The 19,880-nt window shown below is 43.8% G+C and overlaps 1 protein-coding gene across 1 annotated transcript; it reads left to right on the forward strand.

Moving 5' to 3' along the window:
- The first annotated feature begins 425 nt into the window (after window positions 1-425).
- Window positions 426-14,973, forward strand: LOC120402333 (D-beta-hydroxybutyrate dehydrogenase, mitochondrial-like). The gene is made up of 4 exons (XM_039532906.1): window positions 426-768; window positions 8,751-8,903; window positions 11,177-11,307; window positions 14,626-14,973. Exons 1-4 carry the CDS (start codon window positions 426-428, stop codon window positions 14,971-14,973), a joined length of 975 nt encoding a protein of 324 aa, XP_039388840.1.
- Window positions 14,974-19,880: the final 4,907 nt, after the last annotated feature.

Here is a 19,880-nt window from a genome sequence, read left to right on the forward strand (position 1 = left end):
ATCCAATCCCCGTGTGGAACAAACCCAGCCATCGGACAGGGATCACGGCAGATCTGGCTACATCTTTCCCATCCCTTCCTTTAAGATTATTCCTTTGCACGTGGTAACTATCACACGAGCTCAAGACCCTGTGGGAAATAAATGCCTGAGCTCTAATGACAACTTCCCTCAGAAAGTTCGGGGTCAATCTGGTTCACGATTCCAGGGGTGGGGGCCTACATTTCCCTCCCAGCTGTGGGCCAGCCTGGGGAGAGGTGCCCTGAACCCCGATGGGTGTGTGCCCTGACCCCGCCCCGTGCTGTGTGTGGCTGGTAGCAGGGAAATGCTCCCTGCAAAGGGGGGGAGGGGGCGGATTTCTCTCTAGCGACCTGCCCTGTGCGGCGACACGGGCCAGACGGGGCAGAGCTGCGGGAGGCGCAGCCACCATGTGGGAAGCGCCCGCGCTGCTGCTGCTGCCGCTGCTGCTGCTGGTGCCGCTGGCGCTGCTGGCCAGGCTCCCGCGGCAGGCAGCGCTGCAGCCCGCGGGCCGGGCGGTGCTCATCACCGGCTGCGACAGCGGCTTCGGGCACCTGCTGGCGCTGCGCCTGCACCGCCTGGGCTTCACCGTCTTCGCCGGCTGCCTCTGCCCGGGCGGGGAAGGGGCGCGGCGGCTGCTGCGGGAAGCCGCCTCCGGCTCCGGCCGCCTGCGGGTGCTGCCGCTGGATGTCACCCGGGAGCGGGACGTGGCCGCGGCCAAGGAGTTTGTGCTGAGCAACCTGCCGGAGACAGGTGAGAGCCTCCTGCGCCCACCCCCTGCTCCGAAGGCAGCGCGTTCACACGGCGCTGCCCTGCTCCGGGCTCCGGCTCCTGTCCTCTGCCCCCGACTGCCACCTGCCAAAGGCCCTTTCCAGAGACAGCAGCCACTCGCCCGCTGCACCGGGGCCAGGCAATGGGTGGGGGAGCTCAGCTCGGGACACTGGAGTCAATCCGGAGCAGCGTTTGCACCGGTGTAGGAGCAGGGTGTGGTCCTAGACTCAGGGCTGGGAGTTCAACCAGGGCAGATATGGGGGCAAAAATAGATGATCATCAATAAACCTTCATGTGTTGTAAACTCCTGGGGGCAGGGACTCTGCTGCCTTTGTCTCTTGTCCAGCCCCAAGTTTGCTCTGAGGCTCCATCAGTAAAATGTATTGATCTGGCCATCAACGGACACAAAATTGTAAACAAAGTTCCCCAGACGTCCCAACCTGCTCTACTAGCTCATACCCCTTTTGTCTGGGGTAGTTCGTAACCCTGCTGTGACAGAGCTGAATACGCCATGTGCTGGGCGAGGTGCTGAATAGATGCTGCTGGGGACAGAGGTTCATGAAATCTTTCTTCTGAGGTTTGACTGCTTGGGGTTTGCGCTCCTGGGGTTTGAGCTCAGAGATTTGGGTTGGGACTGGGACTGGGACTGGGACTGGGGCTGGGGCTGGGACTACTCTCACCTATTTTTTTGAGACTTAGCCATAAACCAACCCAAATTGTTGTTAATTTGTCCCGTGGCTGCACTTAGGAGGCCCTACATGGACCCAGGACCCCTTGTGCAAGGTGTTGTGCAAACATCGAATAAAAAGACAATCCCTTCCCCAAAGAGTTTACGGGCATGAGCCCACCAATGAATCTTGACTAAACTTCAAGTTTGTAATGAAAAAGGAAACCCACCGAGTGTTGCTTGTCTGCGAGTTTCTTTGTGAGTATTTTGCACAGATCTAATCACAGGTCATAATTGGTAGGAGAGCAAATTAAGATGTACAAGCAAGAGGGAAAAAAAGTTGTTTCAGGAGTGATGTGAAAAGAGGTGAATAAATGCAGGAAAGCTGCAGAGAGGAACGCTCTTGTACCAAGAATGACCAATTATTTATCATTCTAATGTTTTGTGTTATAAAGCTAGTGCATAGGACTTGGTCAGATTTGGGATGGATATTGAAAAGCAAATGTAAAGTCTAAGCCTTATGTGGTGTGAATGGCTGACCTGACACCAAAGGGAGCGGAGGGGAGATGTGCTCATTTGCACTCCTCATTGGACATGTTACCCATGGTAGCAAAAATGAGGCAATTTCCCTTAAATTAGGGACAGCATGTAACCAGAATTGCCTTGTCAGCTGGGCATGCTAGAGATGGGAGAGTGCATGGGAAGCCTCCTTGGACCAGCTCCCTGTCCCACCTGCACAGCAGTAGGGTCGAATTTCTCTCTAGCATGGGCAATGCGATCCATGCAGGAGGACACCTCTGCCTGCATAGAGCTGCATTAATTTCAGCAGGGCTGTGTACTAACACAAGTGTGCCCACAATGATTTCTCTTCAGAACTGGATGGTTGGGCACAAATTTGGTGAGGGGATGACAGCACCCATTAGCCTCCACATGATACATGAACTTAGGGTACATTATATTGTCCAAAATAATCACAAGCAGCACAAATGCCTGTTTCTCCTATCAGAATAGTGTTAGACTGCCATGCGTGAACTTACTGGATCCAGAGCATGCATGAATTAGTATATGCCATGCAAGGCAAAACTCTTTATAGACTTAAGTCTGCAAGGCGTAAACACTTCTATTATCCATTGAAGCGAATGGAGTTGCATCAGGGATGGATTTAGCCCAATACATTTACTCAGTACTTTGCAACAGAAGTTAAGTGCATTTGTAATTCTGAACAAATGATTTTCATTAACACAAAAGTTATAATGAAGAATAAAGCACATGACACAAGCATGGAAATGCAGGACACATTCTTGACTAGCTTGTTAGGATATGTCATGGAAAGGAACAAGAATATAGAAAGTAAACAAAAGCACAGAAGCCTCTCATTAAGTATGTGTATTTATGGGTTATCCTGACCTCAACTGATTAAGTCTTCCCCTTTTAGGTTCTTTCCCCAGCTTTAGAAACAGCAGCTGAATCCTAAGGGTGTTTATAGGTTAGACAGAGCCCAGGGACTTAAAGGAGCATCACCCTGAAACTCCTGTTCAGGGACAATTAGTTGTACCTTATACCAAAGCAGTAGCTGGCATCTATTCCGCGAAATCTTGATTAACAAGGTTAGCTTGCCAAATTGGGGGTATTATGAAAGACTCTTACTGCAAGGCCTGATTCATGGGGGCAGCAGGGAAGGGAATTTTCCAGGGATTATGCTTATTGATTCAGCTCATTTACATGGAATGTCCAGATCATAATATATACATGATCTTAAATTGATCTAGACTTTTAAGGCCTGATCCAAAGCCTAAGAGAGTCAGTGGAAAGACTCTCCTTGCCTTAAATGGGCTTTGGACAGGCCCTTAATGAGACAGTTATACCTATTCTGTTATATTACCTTATACATAATCAGGATCTTGTATGGATTATACATCTGATGATGGCCCTTCACTTTTTTGCTCAACCTCTCTGCTTGAGCAGCTATTGAGTGTGCCATGGAGAAAACCAGGTAGTCAAAAGGTAAAGTGGTTTTACAAATCCTACCAGCATGTACTTTACTTCTAAATTACTAGGTAATCTTTCTCCTACAGTATATTAAGTACAATGGAGCCACTGGCTTAATTTAATATCTGATTTAATACAGTGAATTCCAAAGGCCTTATTAGTGGTTTGCAAAATATAGTGGCATAAAACATTTCATTTCAAGTGGCACAAAAGCCGATAAACCGATGTATGTGGGATTGACATTAGCAACCTCCCTGCATGGGCTTCTTCAACAAGCCAGGATGTGGTGATCCATCTCTTTAATTATAATGGGCTAGGTTGTGCCCTCCCCGCTTTCATGATTGTCCTGTGTGCAGGGGCGCTGGAACAATTTGTATCATGGGGGTGCTGAGAGCCATTGAACCAAACTGTAAACCTTGTATATAATGAAAAGCACTTCAAATGAGGGGGTGCTTTAGCACCCCCAGTACCCCTAGTTCCAGCATCTATGCCTGTGTGGGTGGACAGAGTAAGGACCCTGCCTCCTTTGTGAGGCCTGGATAAGGGTCTCCTAGAATTTCTAACACTGTGCACATGGGAGGACGCAGTGGTTTAGAGACTGTTTCTGAGTTGGTCGCCTCCTCCTTCCTATTTCCCTAGAGCAACTCACCGTAAGAGGGTGGGCCAGATTTGGGGGGGTGATAGGATGAGGCGCTCCTTAATGCGGTGTAGCCAGTTACTTTGTCTGCAGTGCAACCTGGAGCTCAGAGCATGTATGTTTTCCACGGGACGCTGCACCTCCCAGGTTAGCCCAATATTTCTGAGGGCCTAACTCTGCAGCCCTTACTCACACCATTCACCTCCTTGGGACTCTTGATGAAAGCTATGCACCTTAGTTGTCCGAGTAAGCACTACTCAGTGTGAGTAAGGGTTGCAGAATCAGAGCCTAAATGAATGAAACATTAAAATGAGAACCTCATCTCCCGTGCCTTTAAAAAATTATAGATAAAATTCTACATCTCATTAGGCTAAATATTATTTAGCCACTAGATAAGTACTGCACTCTGAGTGCTGCATAGAGTTCCAGACAAAATGTAGTGCCTGTTAAACAAATCCAGATCAAGCAGGAACTCAAGCTGTCTGGAAGCCTGTTCACTTGTGCCTGTAGATACAGTAGCTTTTTATAATAAATTCCTCCTGCTTAAGAAGGACTGTGATCCCGGAATTCCATATGCTATGACACAGACTAGGCAGTATTATTCCACGCATAATAATGACCTTTCAGCCAAATCTTTCAAAGGGGCCACAGATTTTGGGTGCCTCAGCACAAAGACTTCAGTGGGAGTTGTTGTGGGTGCTTGGAAAATTGGGCCTAAGGTGACTTGTTTTTCAGTAACAAAAATAAAATAAAATTAGTGAACCATTTGGATAACGGTTTTGATACAAATTTTGATACAAATGTTGCAAATGTATTTTTTGGGAAAAGCAATTTTAAAAAAAAGTCAATTTTTTCACACATTTTTCTATTTTTGAAAAAGAAGTACATCTTTTTGGGTTTTTATACAAAAAAAACCCTTTTCATTCAGAAAAAATCTAACCTGTGTAATCATGACCTACAAGTACTTACATGGGGGGAACATATCAGATAGCAGAGAGCTCTTTATCTAGCACATGAGGGTAACAAGATCCAATGGCTGGAAGTTGAAACTAGACTAATTCGAGGTTAAAAAAAGAAGCACATTTTTAATAGTGAAGATAATTAACTATTGGAGCAGTTTACGAAGGGATCTGGATTCTATATTATACCCAATCTTTAAATCAAGATCCGATATCTTTTTGAAAGATACGCTCTTGTTCAATCACAAGTTACTAGGCTTGATGCAGAAATCCTTGGTGAAATTCTCTGGACAGTATGATGCCAGAGGTCAGACTAGATTATCATAATGGTCCCTTCTGACCTTAAAGTCTATGAAAACATCTTGCATTAGAATAAGTTCACCTAAGGTTTCCCATTCTAACTGACGAGGATAGCTAGTTTCTAGTTTTAAGTATTGCTGAAGAATTTTCTGACCCTCTTAATACTGTGAAGAATACAGTTGTATGCATGAAAGAGGGGTTGGAAATTTTTGAGTCACTAAACATTTGTCCTTCAGACGTGATCTGGCGAATAGCTGTCTGATGAGCCCCCTTTCTTAACTGATAGGCCAATATTGTGTCATCTTTGTTCCCTTTGTCATAAAAGGAATATTTATTCACTCTTTTTCTCTAAGGAGCTGATTCAGTTTTCCTCTAGTGTTTATTACATCCCTAAATAATATTTCCTCCACTTTGGCCTTCTGCAGAACATCCATTACTATTTGTATTTCAGTATCACTTAGAGACGCCAGAGAACATCAGGCTGCATTGTGCTAGGCATATATATACATATGGTAAGACACAGGTTCCGCTCTGAAGACCTTACGGTCTACATAGATAAGACAAGCAGAAGATAGGGAATTGAGGAGCAGAGAGATTAAGTGATTAGCCCAAGGTCACACAGGGAATCTGTGAGAGACCAGGAATGGCATCCAGATCTCCTGAATCCCATTCTGTCGACTTAACCTGAAAAGCATCCTTCTTCCCAAGTTCTAACCTATGTTTTCCAGGGCCCCTCTGTAGGCTGCAGGTCCTTTGAACATCAGTTCACTCATCAGGATTGCTTTGGCAGCTTTCCATAACACATCATCACTACAACACTGAGTTCCTTGTGAAAGAGAAATAAACCTAGAGACAGCACATTTTTTATTTTGCTTTTCACATTTTTCACCCTCTTTTCATCTTGGATTCTCATTTGTGGATTTAGAGTGCAGTTTCCTATCCAGGGAGCTATTTAGATTGACAGACCGTGGGCTTCACTGCCCAGTAGCCTTTTGCAAGGAGTCAAGGAATTTATTAGCTTCTTATGGATGTGCCGAGAGATTTGGGTTTGTTGTAAAGAATATACAGCTTTGCAATGTACCACATTGCAGAGTGTGTACCCAGCTCCATAAGATTTTATATATTTTTAAACCAGAGTGAATCGTATTATATTTTTCTCTGTTTCTACCCTACCATCAGAAAGAACATCAGGATACCTTCTTTATATGAAAGAGACATCATTTCATGTGGCAGGGATAGGAGTTTTTCTTTGTCCTTGTGAGAGCCTACTCCCCTTCCTGGAAGCCCTACTAATCTTAAATGAGGTCTCCTAAAGTGAACCTCCAGATCCTCTAGCTTATCTGTTAATCTTTGTCCTCAGAATCCATTTTAACGACCACGGTGTTAGTGAGAATCTCCCCCCAGTCCTCTAATGCTGTTTGCAGCTTCAGTCCTTCTGTTTCTGATAGAATCTGTACATTGCCCAATGGCTATCCAGCTCTCAGAAACTGCCAGGAGCTCAAGTGAATGTGTGTGTGTGTGGGGGGGGGAGACACAATTTCTGAGAGCTGGATAGACATTGGCTGAGATCCTGACCAAGCACTGCCTTGACATCTGGAAAGACAAAATCTAGTGAAGCCAGCCTAGTGGCTTTGCACGGGCAGCTGCGAGAGAGGAGAGTCTGAGCAAGGAGATCCTGGAGCCTGGGGTGGTCTTGGGAGAGGCGTGATAATATCCACTAGGTCTATGAGCGATGCTGCTCCCCTAGCCAGGAACCTTGCTGGCATGGTTGCAGCAAGCTGTGGTCCCTCCTACAGCTTTGTAGCCATAGATAACTGGGCAGATGCCCAGCACCCCATGTCAGGATTAAGAGGAAAGATTCCATTACCCACTCCAGCCCCTACAAATACGCCATTTTCACTGATTCTGTGTAGGGCATGTGAAACTGAGCATTTGTATCAAATGCTGCCTTCAGATAAGAATGTGCAAGGCCCCTGGCAGGGCTCACAGTGAGCAGTAAGCAAAGATGACGAACCTGGGAGAGACTTAGGGGAAATCTACACTGCAAAATTAAATCGACCTAAGTTATGTTGACGTACAGCCACTGCAGTAATTAAATCGCTTTCGCATGTCCACACTGCGCTCCTTGCGCTGGCGGTGCGTGTCCTCACCAGGAGTGCTTGTACCGACTGTACTGTCATTCTGGGGCATTGTGGGATGGCGTCTGAGAGGCAGCAACCGTCGATATAAGCCACACAGTGTCTACACTGACCTAACTACAGCGACCTAAGTGCTACGCCTCTTGCAGAGGTGCAGTTGTTAAGTCGGCATAGTGGGCAAGTTACATCGATTGGAGCCATATTCTTGTATAGACACTTGTAGTTAGGTCAACATTACGTTGACCTAACTCAGTTATTGAGTCCGGTACAGACCTCCCTATGTGATTCTTAACTACTGCACAGGTATTACAGTGCTGGTCAGCCTGGAAATACCTGCAACAAGTATCTGAGGACAGGATCTGGAGTAACGTTTTTGACTCAGTCCCATCTTTTAAAGTGACTTAGGAGTCTAAGTCCATTGACTTTCAATGGATGTAGGCTCCTAAATACCAAATCACTTTGGTGCTTGGGGGGGAGGGATAGCTCAGTGGTTTGAGCATTGGCCTGCTAAACCCAGCGTTGTGAGTTGAATCTTGGGGGGCACCTAGGGATCTGGGGCAAAATCAGTACTTGGTCCTGCTAGTGAAGGCAGGGGGCTGGACTCAATGACCTTTCAGGGTTCCTTCCAGTTCTATGAGATAGGTATATCTCCATATATATATATATATATATACTTTTTAAAATAGGATTTACACTCCTAAGTTACTTAGACACTTTTGAAAATGTTAACATTTGGCCTTTAGTCTGCTTAATATTGTTTTCACAAAGGTGCTCCGAGTTACATAGTTACATGTAGTTAAAATACCTTGGTGTGCTATTTTGGCAGCAGAAAGTGGCCTCCCAGATCATGTTATTCATAAATAACTTAAGGAGACAATATAGTGAATGATTATTAAATAGTGCTCAACAGTCTGATATGGTCCAGATAATGGCCACAATTATGTTGCTTCCTTAAGCAAAATGTGCACATGCTTATGAATACAAACCTAAAATATAATGTAGCCAAGGACTTATTTCAGATAGCTCTCGTTGTGGTGTTCGGTGATAACTCGATATATAAGCTGCTTGCAAGAGCTCTGCTTTATTCTAAGTCAGTTCCAACTGGGTGGACTTCAGAGCGCCTCACCCAGCCTGTCTGGGAAGCCTCGTCCTCAAATGCACAGACCAAAACCACACCCATTTTATGAACATTGTTGAAGGCTCTGACGGTGTTGTGTCCAGTTTGTCTGGTGGTTAAATATGTTGCAATCAGGAAACAATTTTTCCCCCTTCAGGTTTTTGGGGACTGGTGAACAATGCTGGAATATCGACATTCGGCGAGACAGGGTGGCTGCCTATGGAGAAATATGAAAAATTTGTGGATGTGAATCTCCTTGGGTGTATAAGGACAACGTTGGCATTTCTTCCCCTTCTAAGGAAATACAAGGGTAATCCTAATCCAATGTCATCTACATTTGTAGAATAATTAGTTTACTATAGTTAACTGAAACAAAACCAGTATGTTGTCCAATTTCCTGAAATGTTACCTGAGAGGACAACTTGATCCTGACAAGAGGACAAGGATGTATAAGGTGAAATAAGTAGTTAGTTTTAGTTTATGAGGAATCAATGACATCAATATCTGTGATTGAAAACAGAGGGAAATGCTGAATGATAGTTGTTAGCAGCCTTCCTTCGAGTGCAGGAGACTGTCAGTATTGGCACTGGGACACAAGGACTTGCTCCGGTATTTAGATTGTACTATTTCATTGTTCATTGCTTCTGGGAGGAAAGACGATCTTGTGGAGAAGGACTCAGGAGATCTCAGTTCAATTTTGGCTCTCTCACAGGGTCTCTGAGTTTGAGGGCTGGTCCCTTAATCTTTCTGCGTCTCTGTTGTCCCCATTGAACAGATTTGGGATAATAATATTTCCTTTCTTCCACCTTTAGTCTGTCTTGCCTTAAGCTCTTTGAGGCAGGGATTGTCTCCTACTACGTGTGTGTACAGGGCCTCTCACAGTGAGGTCTCGATTGAGGTCTGGAGGTGCTACTGTAACACAAAATTAGAAAGGACCCTGTGATCCAGAAATGGATGCTTTTATCCTACCATTTATCCCTTACTCACAAATACACAGCTCTTCAGCCTCCTAGTAACACTGTTTATGATTTTTCAATATATGGGAAAAAATGTAATGAACCCGTAACACACTATAAAACGAATGGCCATGTTATGCGAATATCACAAGAACACAGCACTGCGTGTGCCTCTTTAGAAGCTATGGAAGTGCTATATTGCTAATGTGTGGGACACGGTCACTCTCTTTCTATGATATGTCATACTCTGGGCTGGTCTACACTAAGGGGGGAGATCGATCTAAGTTACGCAACTTCAGCTACATGAATAACGTAGCTGAAGTCGACGTACTTAGATCTACTTTTACTGCAATGACTTCACAGCGGTGTGTCAACGGGAGATGCTCTCTCATCGATTCCCCTTGCGTTTCTCATGGAGGTGGCGTACCGGAGTCGACGCTAGAGCAATCGGCAGTCGATTTATCATGTCTATACTACACACGATAAATCGACCCCCGCTGGATTGATCGCTGCCCGTGCAGACATGCCCTAAGATGCAATCCTTGAGCTGAACAATTCACATTCTAAACAGGCAAGGCAGGGAAAAGGAAGTACTGTGATCCCCATATTACAGGGGAGCTCTGAAGCACAGAGACACTAAGTGGCTTGCCAAGGTCACCTGGTGACTCTGACACAGGAGTTGAACCCAGATCTCTTGAGTCCTTAATCACAAGACCATCCTGCCTCTCAGTACCTGAGGTATCATCGTACATGTAAACATTTCTAGTTCTATGGTATAATTATTTGTGGAGCTATAGGAGTAAGTTGTTGAGATGGGCTAAAGCACAATTCCTTGTTCTGGACACCTTTGAACTTCAGTAGACTGGTACATTTGACAAAAAATCATAAAATGATTATAACAATGGCACAAGCCATGGAAATCACCGCCAAATGGAATGAGAAGACACACATTAGTGGAAATCAAACTACCTTTCCAGGGCTAACCTTCTTTGAAGTCAATGGAGTTGCACTGGTATAAAACTGGTGTTACAGTGAAATCAGACCCATCATGATGAATAATTAGACACTGTCTCTCTCCCTTACTACAATCCTCCTTTTAGATGCACAAGCCCTTCATTTTCATTTCTTTTATTTACCCACTGATTTCAGGGATTGCCTTGCTGGAATCTCTTTCCTCCTCTCTGTGAAGTGGTCATACAATTCCTGGTCTTCCACAGTTTCCAGAGAGGACCCGGATATATTTCACCAAGGAGCTTAATAAATGTAGGAATTTCGTGGGTCAGGGAATCTCTAGTTGCTGCTTAAAGCATGGCTCTTTGCGTTTATGTCCTCACACTACATCTTTATATCTGAACTTACTGGCTCAGAACTGGTAGGATGCAAGTTGTGACTATATTACACTTTATCTGGTTCAGCACCTGCAAATAACCAAGAAATGAGACTTCTGGAGGAAGCTTGGTTTTCTGAGCTACAGAGCTGAACATACTATAGTAAGGTTATGCTGGGAATGCACATCTTAGCCTCGCTGCATAGTAAGGCAGTTATGAGGGAAAGATTATGAGGGAAAACAAGGGATTTAAATATGAAGTTATTTGAACATTTGAACCATGTTTTTTTCCCCCTCCAGGACGTATGGTCTTTATGTCTAGTGTTACTGCATACTTTACTTTGGGGAATGGCATTTACTCTATGACCAAGGCAGCCATAGAAAAATTTTGTGATGCCTTAAGACTGGAAATGAAGAAGTTTGGAGTGCTGGTAAGATACTTATTCGGCTTTTTTCCCTCACAAAAGCTGTTTATATATTTCAGGAATAACCATTAATTTTGCGGGAAGAAAAGATGTATTCTATATTTATATAGCACCTTTCCTCCTGAAACTCTATACACATCACCGACCTGCCATCATTTCTGAGGTGGAGGGGAGCAAGCAGCTGACGCAGAGGATATTGCATATTGATGAGGGGACAGGGACATTTTGGCCAAGCAGACTCTTACTCTTGTGAAAAGCCATATTTAAAAGCCCCTCCCAGTAAACGGCATGTAAATGTGTATATTAACCCTGGAAAGATGAAGAGCCGAGTCAACCCTGGGATTCCAGCCTCTGATTCCAGGATGTCTAAGATGCAGATCCTTCTAGGATTTATGCTGGTTTCTAGGTATGGGATCCCCAGTGTGGCCTAGTGAATAGGGTACCAGCTTGGGAGTTGGGTGCTCTGGCTTATGTTCCCAGCAATGTGGGACTTTGGGAAGACACCTCCCCTGTGTTCCCCCTCCCATCCTTTGTGTGCCTCAACTGTTTCCACTGTAAGTTCTCTGGGGCAGGAACTGTCTCTCTCCATGAGTTTATTCCGTGCCTGTCAAGAAGAAGAGGTTTAAACAACACACTGTAACTAAAACTTCCCTTCAGTGGGGCCGCTACTTGCGGGGATGAGGTCAGGACTTCAAAAGTGAGTGGTATGAGGTAAGAAGGGAGCGGGACCTGGTTGACCTGGTGTCTCTCACTCATAGAGCTCCTCTGGAGTTTCCAGAAGAAGGTGAAGGTTCACTCCTCTGGTAGAAAACCTGAGTGCAGGAGACATCCCTCCCCACTAGATTGCCAGGGGCTGCGCTGATGGTGAATATACACCCCCTGAACCGGGGCTCCTCTGCTGATGGAACACTAATGACCAAACCTAAAGCTTAGATCATTGAAAAGCTCATCTAGCTTTTTCCCTTTGAATTATTCCTCCATTTAACTCCTCATTTAGTGCTCACTAAATGTTCCCCCTGAAGTAATTACTACAGCAAAGACTAACCGTATGCACTGCTCACAGCAGTTTGGTTGTGGAAAAGCTGTTGCTGTGTTTCAGCAGCCGCCCCCTTTTGGAAAACAGTATAAAACCACTTGCATTATACACTTTGAAATACCTACGGCACGATGAGGATTTGAACTGCTTAGCTAAGGATAATCTTGAGTGCATGGAGGTGCTTAGCTTAAGAGGTTAGCTGTTCTATTTGCTTGGACTTTAATGTTCAAAAATATATTTCTCTAATAATTACCTTTGCAAATAAATATTGTGGTGGTATTTATGAGGATTACTTTTATATCCACTCACTATGGGCTAATCTGTGGCTGGCCCTTAGCTAGTCCCCCTTGTCCCCTTCACCACTGCACAGCCCGCCTAAAGGCCGGCAGAATGCGTCTCCTTGAGAGTCTCTCCCTCTTTTCTGGAGCCACTCTCCCAAAAGGGGGCAGGGAGCAGATGGAGCCATGGCTCTACATAAGAACATAAGAACGGCCATACTGGATCAGACCAAAGGTCCATCTAGCCCAGTATCCTGTCTTCCAGCAGTGGCCAATGACAGAGGGAAGGAACAGAACAGGTAATCATCAAGTGATCCATCCCCTGTTGCCCATTCTCAACTTCTGGCAAATAGAGGCTAGGGACACCATTCCTGCCCATACTGGCTAATTGATGGACCTATCCTCCATGAATTTATCTAGTTCTTTTTTGAACCATTATAGTCTTGGCCTTCACAACATCCTCTGGCAAGGAGTTCCACAGGTTGACTGTGCGTTGTGTGAAAAAAAATACTTCCTTTTGTTTGTTTTGAACCTGCTGCCTATCCCCTCTATACATTGGCCAGCCAAACTGACTGCCCACCCAGTGCACAGTATGTTACGCCTATTAAAGGGATACAGCAGTTTGTGCTCTCCGTAGCAAGGCAGGCCATTCATCCAGTAAATGGTCCTGCTTTTCTAAGGTTTGTCCCCCATCCTGTACTGAGACAAAACCAGACATGGTTTTGTCTGAGGGACGCCATTTTGAAGAGTGTGCTATCCTGCCCCTGCCAGCGTGACCGCATACACATCATGAGTGTGAGGTCCAGTGCTCCTTGCCTTGCATTGGGTCTGTGCTGCCACTTACAACAGGTTGTGGCTAAACGCCACAATCTAGCCCTACAGGGTAAATCTACACTGTAATTAAAAACTCATAGCTGGCCTGTGCCAGCTGAGTTGTGGGGCTAGGACTAAGGGGCTGTTTAAATGCAGTGTAGATGTTCAGGCTGCCTGGCACCTCTGCAAGGTCCTAGAGCCCATGCTCCATCCCGAGCCTGAACGTCCACACCACAGTTAAACAGCCCCTTAGCCCAAATCTCCTGGCACATGCCAGCTGCAGGTTTTGAATTACTGTAGACAAACCCATAGTGTCACTATTATGCGACATAGGTAGTTTTAACAAATACGCTGTTAACCACTTAGCACTAGTCAGATATTCCAAGTCAGATGCGCCTACTGTAGTGCCAAACATGCCCTAACATTCCACTGCGATCTCTGGGACACTAACAGAACAGCAGCACCAATGCAAGCAAGGACAATGGAGACCCATCAGCAAAGGATTTGGAAACTTTGGATGTAAACCTTTCCATACAGAAATCAGTGGGAGTTTTGCTACAGACTCCAGTGGGATCAGGAACATGATCTTTGTCCCTATATACTTGGAAATCAAAGTCCATCACCTGTTCCTTAGAACTGCTAGGAAAACAGAATTTCCATCCCATGAGAAATTCCAATCTTTCATAATTGTTGTTTCTCTCTCAATGGGACAAAAAGTTGAAATCTCTAAATTTACCATGTAACTGAAACTCAAAAAGATTTCATTTTGAATCCATCAAACTGACCTTATCAAAATATTTCATTTAGATAATGTCAAAACATTGTGTCCTGATACTGTTTCACTGTTGTAAAAAATTAAAAAATGTTATATATATAAATATGAAATACACTATATTACACATAAAATATATAAACATAAATTAAAATTTAATGACGTTAAAAAAATTAAGCCAAAGTGAAGTGAAACAAGAAAGTTGAAATGAAACAAAGTCAAAATGATATACTCCATTTTGATTGTAATCAACTCATTCCCACGAAACATTTGATTTTGCAGAAGCCACATTTTCCAACAGAACTATTCTGTTAAAAGAAAACAAAAAACAATTTCAACCAGCTCTACTGCTCATATTATTTCACTGAATTCAGAGCAGCTGATTATATTCTAATAGTTATTTTCTAATTTTGTTTTCCTTTTAGGTTTGTGTTATTCAGCCAGGAAATTATGCACGTTCAACTAATGTTCAGCCACCAGTCAATGCAGAGCAGATCTGGAATGAACTTAGTGAGGAGGAAAAGGCAGTGTACAATAAAGAATATGTGCAAGAACGTTCAGACTTTTTCAACAACATACTTAAGGAAGGGTGCACCACAGGCCACGAAGTTGTAGATGCCATGGTGGATGCTTTAATGTCACCTGAGCCCAAAGCACGTTATATGGTTGCGAAGCTAAAGGAAAAACTGTTGGTCTTTATATGCACAGTTTTCCCAACTGTTGTGATGGATTCAATTCTGTCCTATGCACTGAGTAAAGTAAAACTCACATAGCCCTGTGGAGAGAATATTGACCAGTTTCTGGTCTATAATTCAGGTTGGACAACTTTTGTAAGCAAAGGATTTACAGCTTGGTCTAAAGGCCATTGAAGCCAATGGACAGACTCCCATTGACTGGCATGAGCTTTGAATCAGACTCTTATTCAGGACTGTAACTTTTGCATACTGAAATACATCTGGAGTTGAATGTAAAATAATTCACTTGCTGTACTTTGGGACACAGCATTTCTCCACTTGTTGTAAGGATTAACTCACACACTGTTGTATTCCTTGCCTGTTGAATCTAATGCATTTTATTTTTCTATCGAATCTTATGAAAGTACCACAAAATGCTTCCACGTCAGTTACAAGTAGAGTTTACCCTACAGGAGCATTGATGGATACAATCAGGCAGGGATGATGAATGCAATAGTTTTGAGAGCCTGAAAAAGTATTTTATTGTTTTGTTAGAGGCAGAGCTAGGAGTGTTAGGCTGGGAGTGAGAAATGGGCCTTGAAATAGGTTTGAATGGAGTCAGAAGGGTGCAGAGAACTAGGAAGTCTTAAATGAATTATGAAAGTCCTTACCAATGGAAACAATAGCTACCACTGTGAAGTATTTTAAGCTCACAGATATTTTGCTTAAATCTGTAATATCAGAGCAAATATGTCATATGCTTTGTAAAATAAATAAGTAGCACATTCCACTTACAAATGAATGTTCATTCCTAATACAATGTATTACCTGCCCCTAATGTCCAGATTAACCAATACATTAAGATCAAGTGCGGTCAGAGAACTAAACACAAAAGATGGCAAGCAGTTAGCACTGCACAGTCAGCAGCTAGTAGTTGAGGAAAGTCTGCACACATAGCTTGTAGCTCAGTTTGACGTTTAAGAGGTGCCATTTCTTTCTGTCAATATAGGAATTCATTAAGGGTCTGGTGAAAAATCTATTGAAATCAATGGGAAAAGTCTCATTGACCTCAATGGGAGTTGGATCAGAGCCTAAATTCTTTTGGATGTATATGAATTTAGTGCTCACTAAATGTGCTAAATTAACACACGTGAAGCTGCCGCCCCATTAATCTGCGTATATCCATACTGGAGACTGCTCCAATCAGTGTTTCCCCAGGAATTGAAATAAGACGAGATGTTCGAATTTACAGGGGGGTGAAGGCCGAGGAGCGAGACCATAAGGTTGAAGGTGGGCTGCATGGCACCATAGTAAAAACTGAAATATGTTTCACAATCACTTTATTAGATTTAACTCATATTTTAAAAATCATCACACAAATTAAAGTTGGCTACTCAGGCCTTCTATGAAGCACTACATCTAACATCCTTCTTGGTTTCTTGTTGTAATTTTGCACAACTCTGTTAATGAACTTCTCAAATGCAGTGCGTTCATCTTTGGTGGCTTCTCGTGTGTCCGGTATTTCCAGTCCTTCAATTGATATGCTCATTACTTCATTCATATGATCAGGCAGAAGGCGACTTTTATCAGAATGCAAAATTCTATCAGTGATGAAAAAGAACACTCAACTGTAGCTGTTGCTGTAGCTGGGAGTAGCAAGAGATGCATTCCTACTTCTTTCATCCCAGGAAACATAGCACAAAGATCAGGTTGAGCCACTAGTGACGATAAAAAACAGAAGTTGAAGTCAAATCTTCATTCATTTGTTCTATGACATACCTCTCTGTGTTCAAATTCTCCATTCTGTCCTGATCACATGGCAGCCCCATTGATTGTAGTGCCTCACTCCATTCGCCTGTCAGTGTTTTATAAGACGGGCATCTTTAAAAGCTATGTAGAGGTTGAGTAGAATCCAGAAGTCGCTGCTGTAGATTTGTAAGGATCAAGTTTGTTCAGCTGGCTTAACAAACACTTCTTGTCCTCTTCACTTAAGGATTCAATATAAGTGCCTTCATTAGTCAACTTCTGGACTGAAGTCTTTGCTTCTTCCAGTACGTTGTCAATGGATATCTCTCTGATTGATCCAAGTGTAGCTTCTATTGCTGGACAAAGATCTGCTACTGTTGTAGCAGATGCCTGGATGGCATTGTTTAATGACCCAAGTGGTTTCAACAGTAGACTTACAAAAGAGAGAATGGAAATTGTCTTCTCTGAATGTCTTAGCAAAACTAGTCCACTAGCCTCACAACTTAGATCCATCCCCTCCTGATAGATACTTTCCAAAGCCAGTAATAACAGCTGCAGTAATTTTAAGACAATAGCCAAGAATCACTCATGAGAAAGCCAGCGGGTTTTCCCAGGTTGGACTAATTTTAACTTCAGTTCCAGAGCATCATCTATTTTTTTTCCCAAGATGTTCAGTCTTTTTGGACTCTTGTTGAAAAAAGTGTATAACGAAGACATTAAATTTATGGCTTTTTAAATGTCTTTTGAATATTCTGCAGCTCATACTAGTGCTAGTTGGAGTAGATGCCCTCCGCAGTGTGTATAGGAGAGATTAGGTTTACACTTTTCTGAGCAAAGCTTGTACTTCATCATGTCTTCTAGAGAAGTTTGCAGCTCTATCAAATGCGCAAGCAGCCATCTGGTTGGGGTCCAATTTAAAGGCATGTAACTCTTCTAAAATGTGGGTTATCAGCGATTCAGCTGATGTGTCTTCTATAACCTGAACATCTAGAAATGCATCTACTGGCCTTCCACTGACATCAAGATAACGTATGCAATAATTTAATACTTGATTCCCATTTGCATTGGTGCATTCATTAGCCATGTACACAAGTCTTTGTTCATACTTTTCAAACCTATTATGCTTTTTCAGGTACAAGTGTTTTACCATATATATGCTTTTAAACTGCGTATTAATGTTTCAATTTCAATTCAAATTTCCAACCAACTAAAAGGAATTTTTTTAAAACAACTAGAACAAATTGGAAAATGACTAGTTGACCAATGAAGGGATGGATGGAAGAATTCAGGGTTGGTGGCATTGGGAAACTGATTTGTATCAGTTGTGTTGGTGATCTCTGTGACATGGATTCTTCCCCTTTTTGAACTGGACTGAGTTCACCAGCTCATTCCAGGTCTGTCACTGAGGGCTAGTCTACACTTACCAGCCGTCGCGCGCGTGAGTTCGACTCGAGTTTCGAACTCATCGCGTCTAAATCTGACGCGATAGTTCTCTCTCCGCGAAGCGGGTCGGTACTCCACCACACCAAACCAAAAGGCGCGGGCGCGGAGAGGAGCCGCCGCGGACGACTTTCCGTTCCGGGCGGGGCGGTGGGTCGTAGTAGGACTAGGGGGTTGGCTATACTATATTCACGACTGAACGACGCACTTGTAGTCGACCCCGCTTAGTTGTAGACCTGCCCTGCCCTGAGGATCCTAGATGGTCATGAATTTTTTTCACAGCAGACCTGAGACTGATTTGAACCAGTGTCCATTGGCTAATTTTGTTATTAATGGAGGACTATTAGGGGAGGGACTGCATAGCACAGGAGTATGTTTTTGTAAGAGTTATTAACAAATGAATACAAAGAGAAATAACCATGTAAGAAGAAGAATATTTAATCTGAGAAAACTGAGGCACATTTCAAGCTCTGCTTCAAACATGTTGCTGTAATCCTGCCTTCCTACTGCAGGTATGTTCTCTGAAATAATCATTACACAAGGGAAGGAGTTATACTAGTACAAAGTAAGTCACTGAGCACATGAGGTTGGTTGGTAACTTTATGATCTGAAGCAGGGGCAGTGCATAGCCCAGGAGAAAATCAAGGAATGCATAATTCCTCTCCTGAGGGTCCCTTGCTTTGCAGGGGAACAGCAAATTACTTCACCCCTTGTAGTGAAGCAGTTTACTCTCCACCCCCATCCCGTCATGCTTGACTAGCCACATCGGCTACTGAGTAGGGAAGGTCAAACCAGAGCTCTTCTCACTCTGTGGCCCACTCCACCCTTTCCCTTCTGCCACCCACCTACAGGGGGATTATCAGGTCTGTAGCCTTTGCTCTCCTCATCTAGCCCCACCTGAGAAAGGCTGCACAGGTGAACAGGGTTGGGGCTTCCAGTAGAGAAGGAGGAGGGATAGCTCAGTGGTTTGAGCATTAGCCTGCTAAACCCAGGGTTGTGAGTTCAGTCCTTGAGGGGGCCACTTAGGGATCTGGGGCAAAAATTGGTCCTGCTAGTGAAGGCAGGGGGCTGGACTTGATAACCTTTCAAGGTCCCTTCCAGCTCTAGGAGTTTGGTATATCTATTATTATTAGATTTAGCATCCCTCCTTCCCCACAAAGTCAAGTCGCTTTAATCTGGGAATTACAGCCATCTCTCCTTACATTAGAAAATCTGGGGCAGCTATACATTCTTCACATAGGGTAGGTAAACGGTGTGCCTGGCTCGCGTGGGGTTAGCGTTTGATACACTCCCACACTGAGGTAGCACTTTACACCTCAAGGAGATCATTTTAGATCAGTGGCACTGCTTGCGGAGAAAGGAACAGCACGTCAGTAAGGGCTTCACAATCCAGCACATGGTCATTCTGCTCCTTCTGTCTCTAGGATGATGTTGCTTTTCCACTACATGCTGTTTTATTTTCCGTTTACAGGTTGCATTTCCAAGAGGTTCAGCAACAATTCAGGGTTTGCAGGAAGAGAGCAGGCATTTCAGAAGAGCTGCTTTCCCAACCCACTTCTGTCTGACATGCATTATTATCAGCTGAAAATCACTTCGTTGCTTGCTGCATATGCGATGTGATCAATATTTCATTCACCCTGTTCATAAGAAATGCTAGATGGATTACTCACTTGAGCCTGTTGTTTCTCATCAGTCTGGCAAACTTAAGTAAGAACCTACAACGCATATTAGTAGACAATAGTGATAATGTAACAGCAGGGATCACAGGGGGTTGGACATTAGCGTATGCAGTATCAAACGGAGACTAAGATACACTAGGG

This window comes from Mauremys reevesii, linkage group 3, assembly GCF_016161935.1.
Source record: "Mauremys reevesii isolate NIE-2019 linkage group 3, ASM1616193v1, whole genome shotgun sequence".
NCBI classification, from domain to species: Eukaryota; Metazoa; Chordata; order Testudines; family Geoemydidae; genus Mauremys; species Mauremys reevesii.

Bases quoted from the DNA above. Each gene is read 5' to 3' on its own strand.
- LOC120402333 (XM_039532906.1), top strand. From the start codon at position 426: ATGTGGGAAGCGCCCGCGCTGCTGCTGCTGCCGCTGCTGCTGCTGGTG. The intron at 8,904-11,176 runs GTAATCCTAATC...TTCCCCCTCCAG, and splicing joins CCTTCTAAGGAAATACAAGG to GACGTATGGTCTTTATGTCT. The intron at 11,308-14,625 runs GTAAGATACTTA...TTTTCCTTTTAG, and splicing joins TGAAGAAGTTTGGAGTGCTG to GTTTGTGTTATTCAGCCAGG.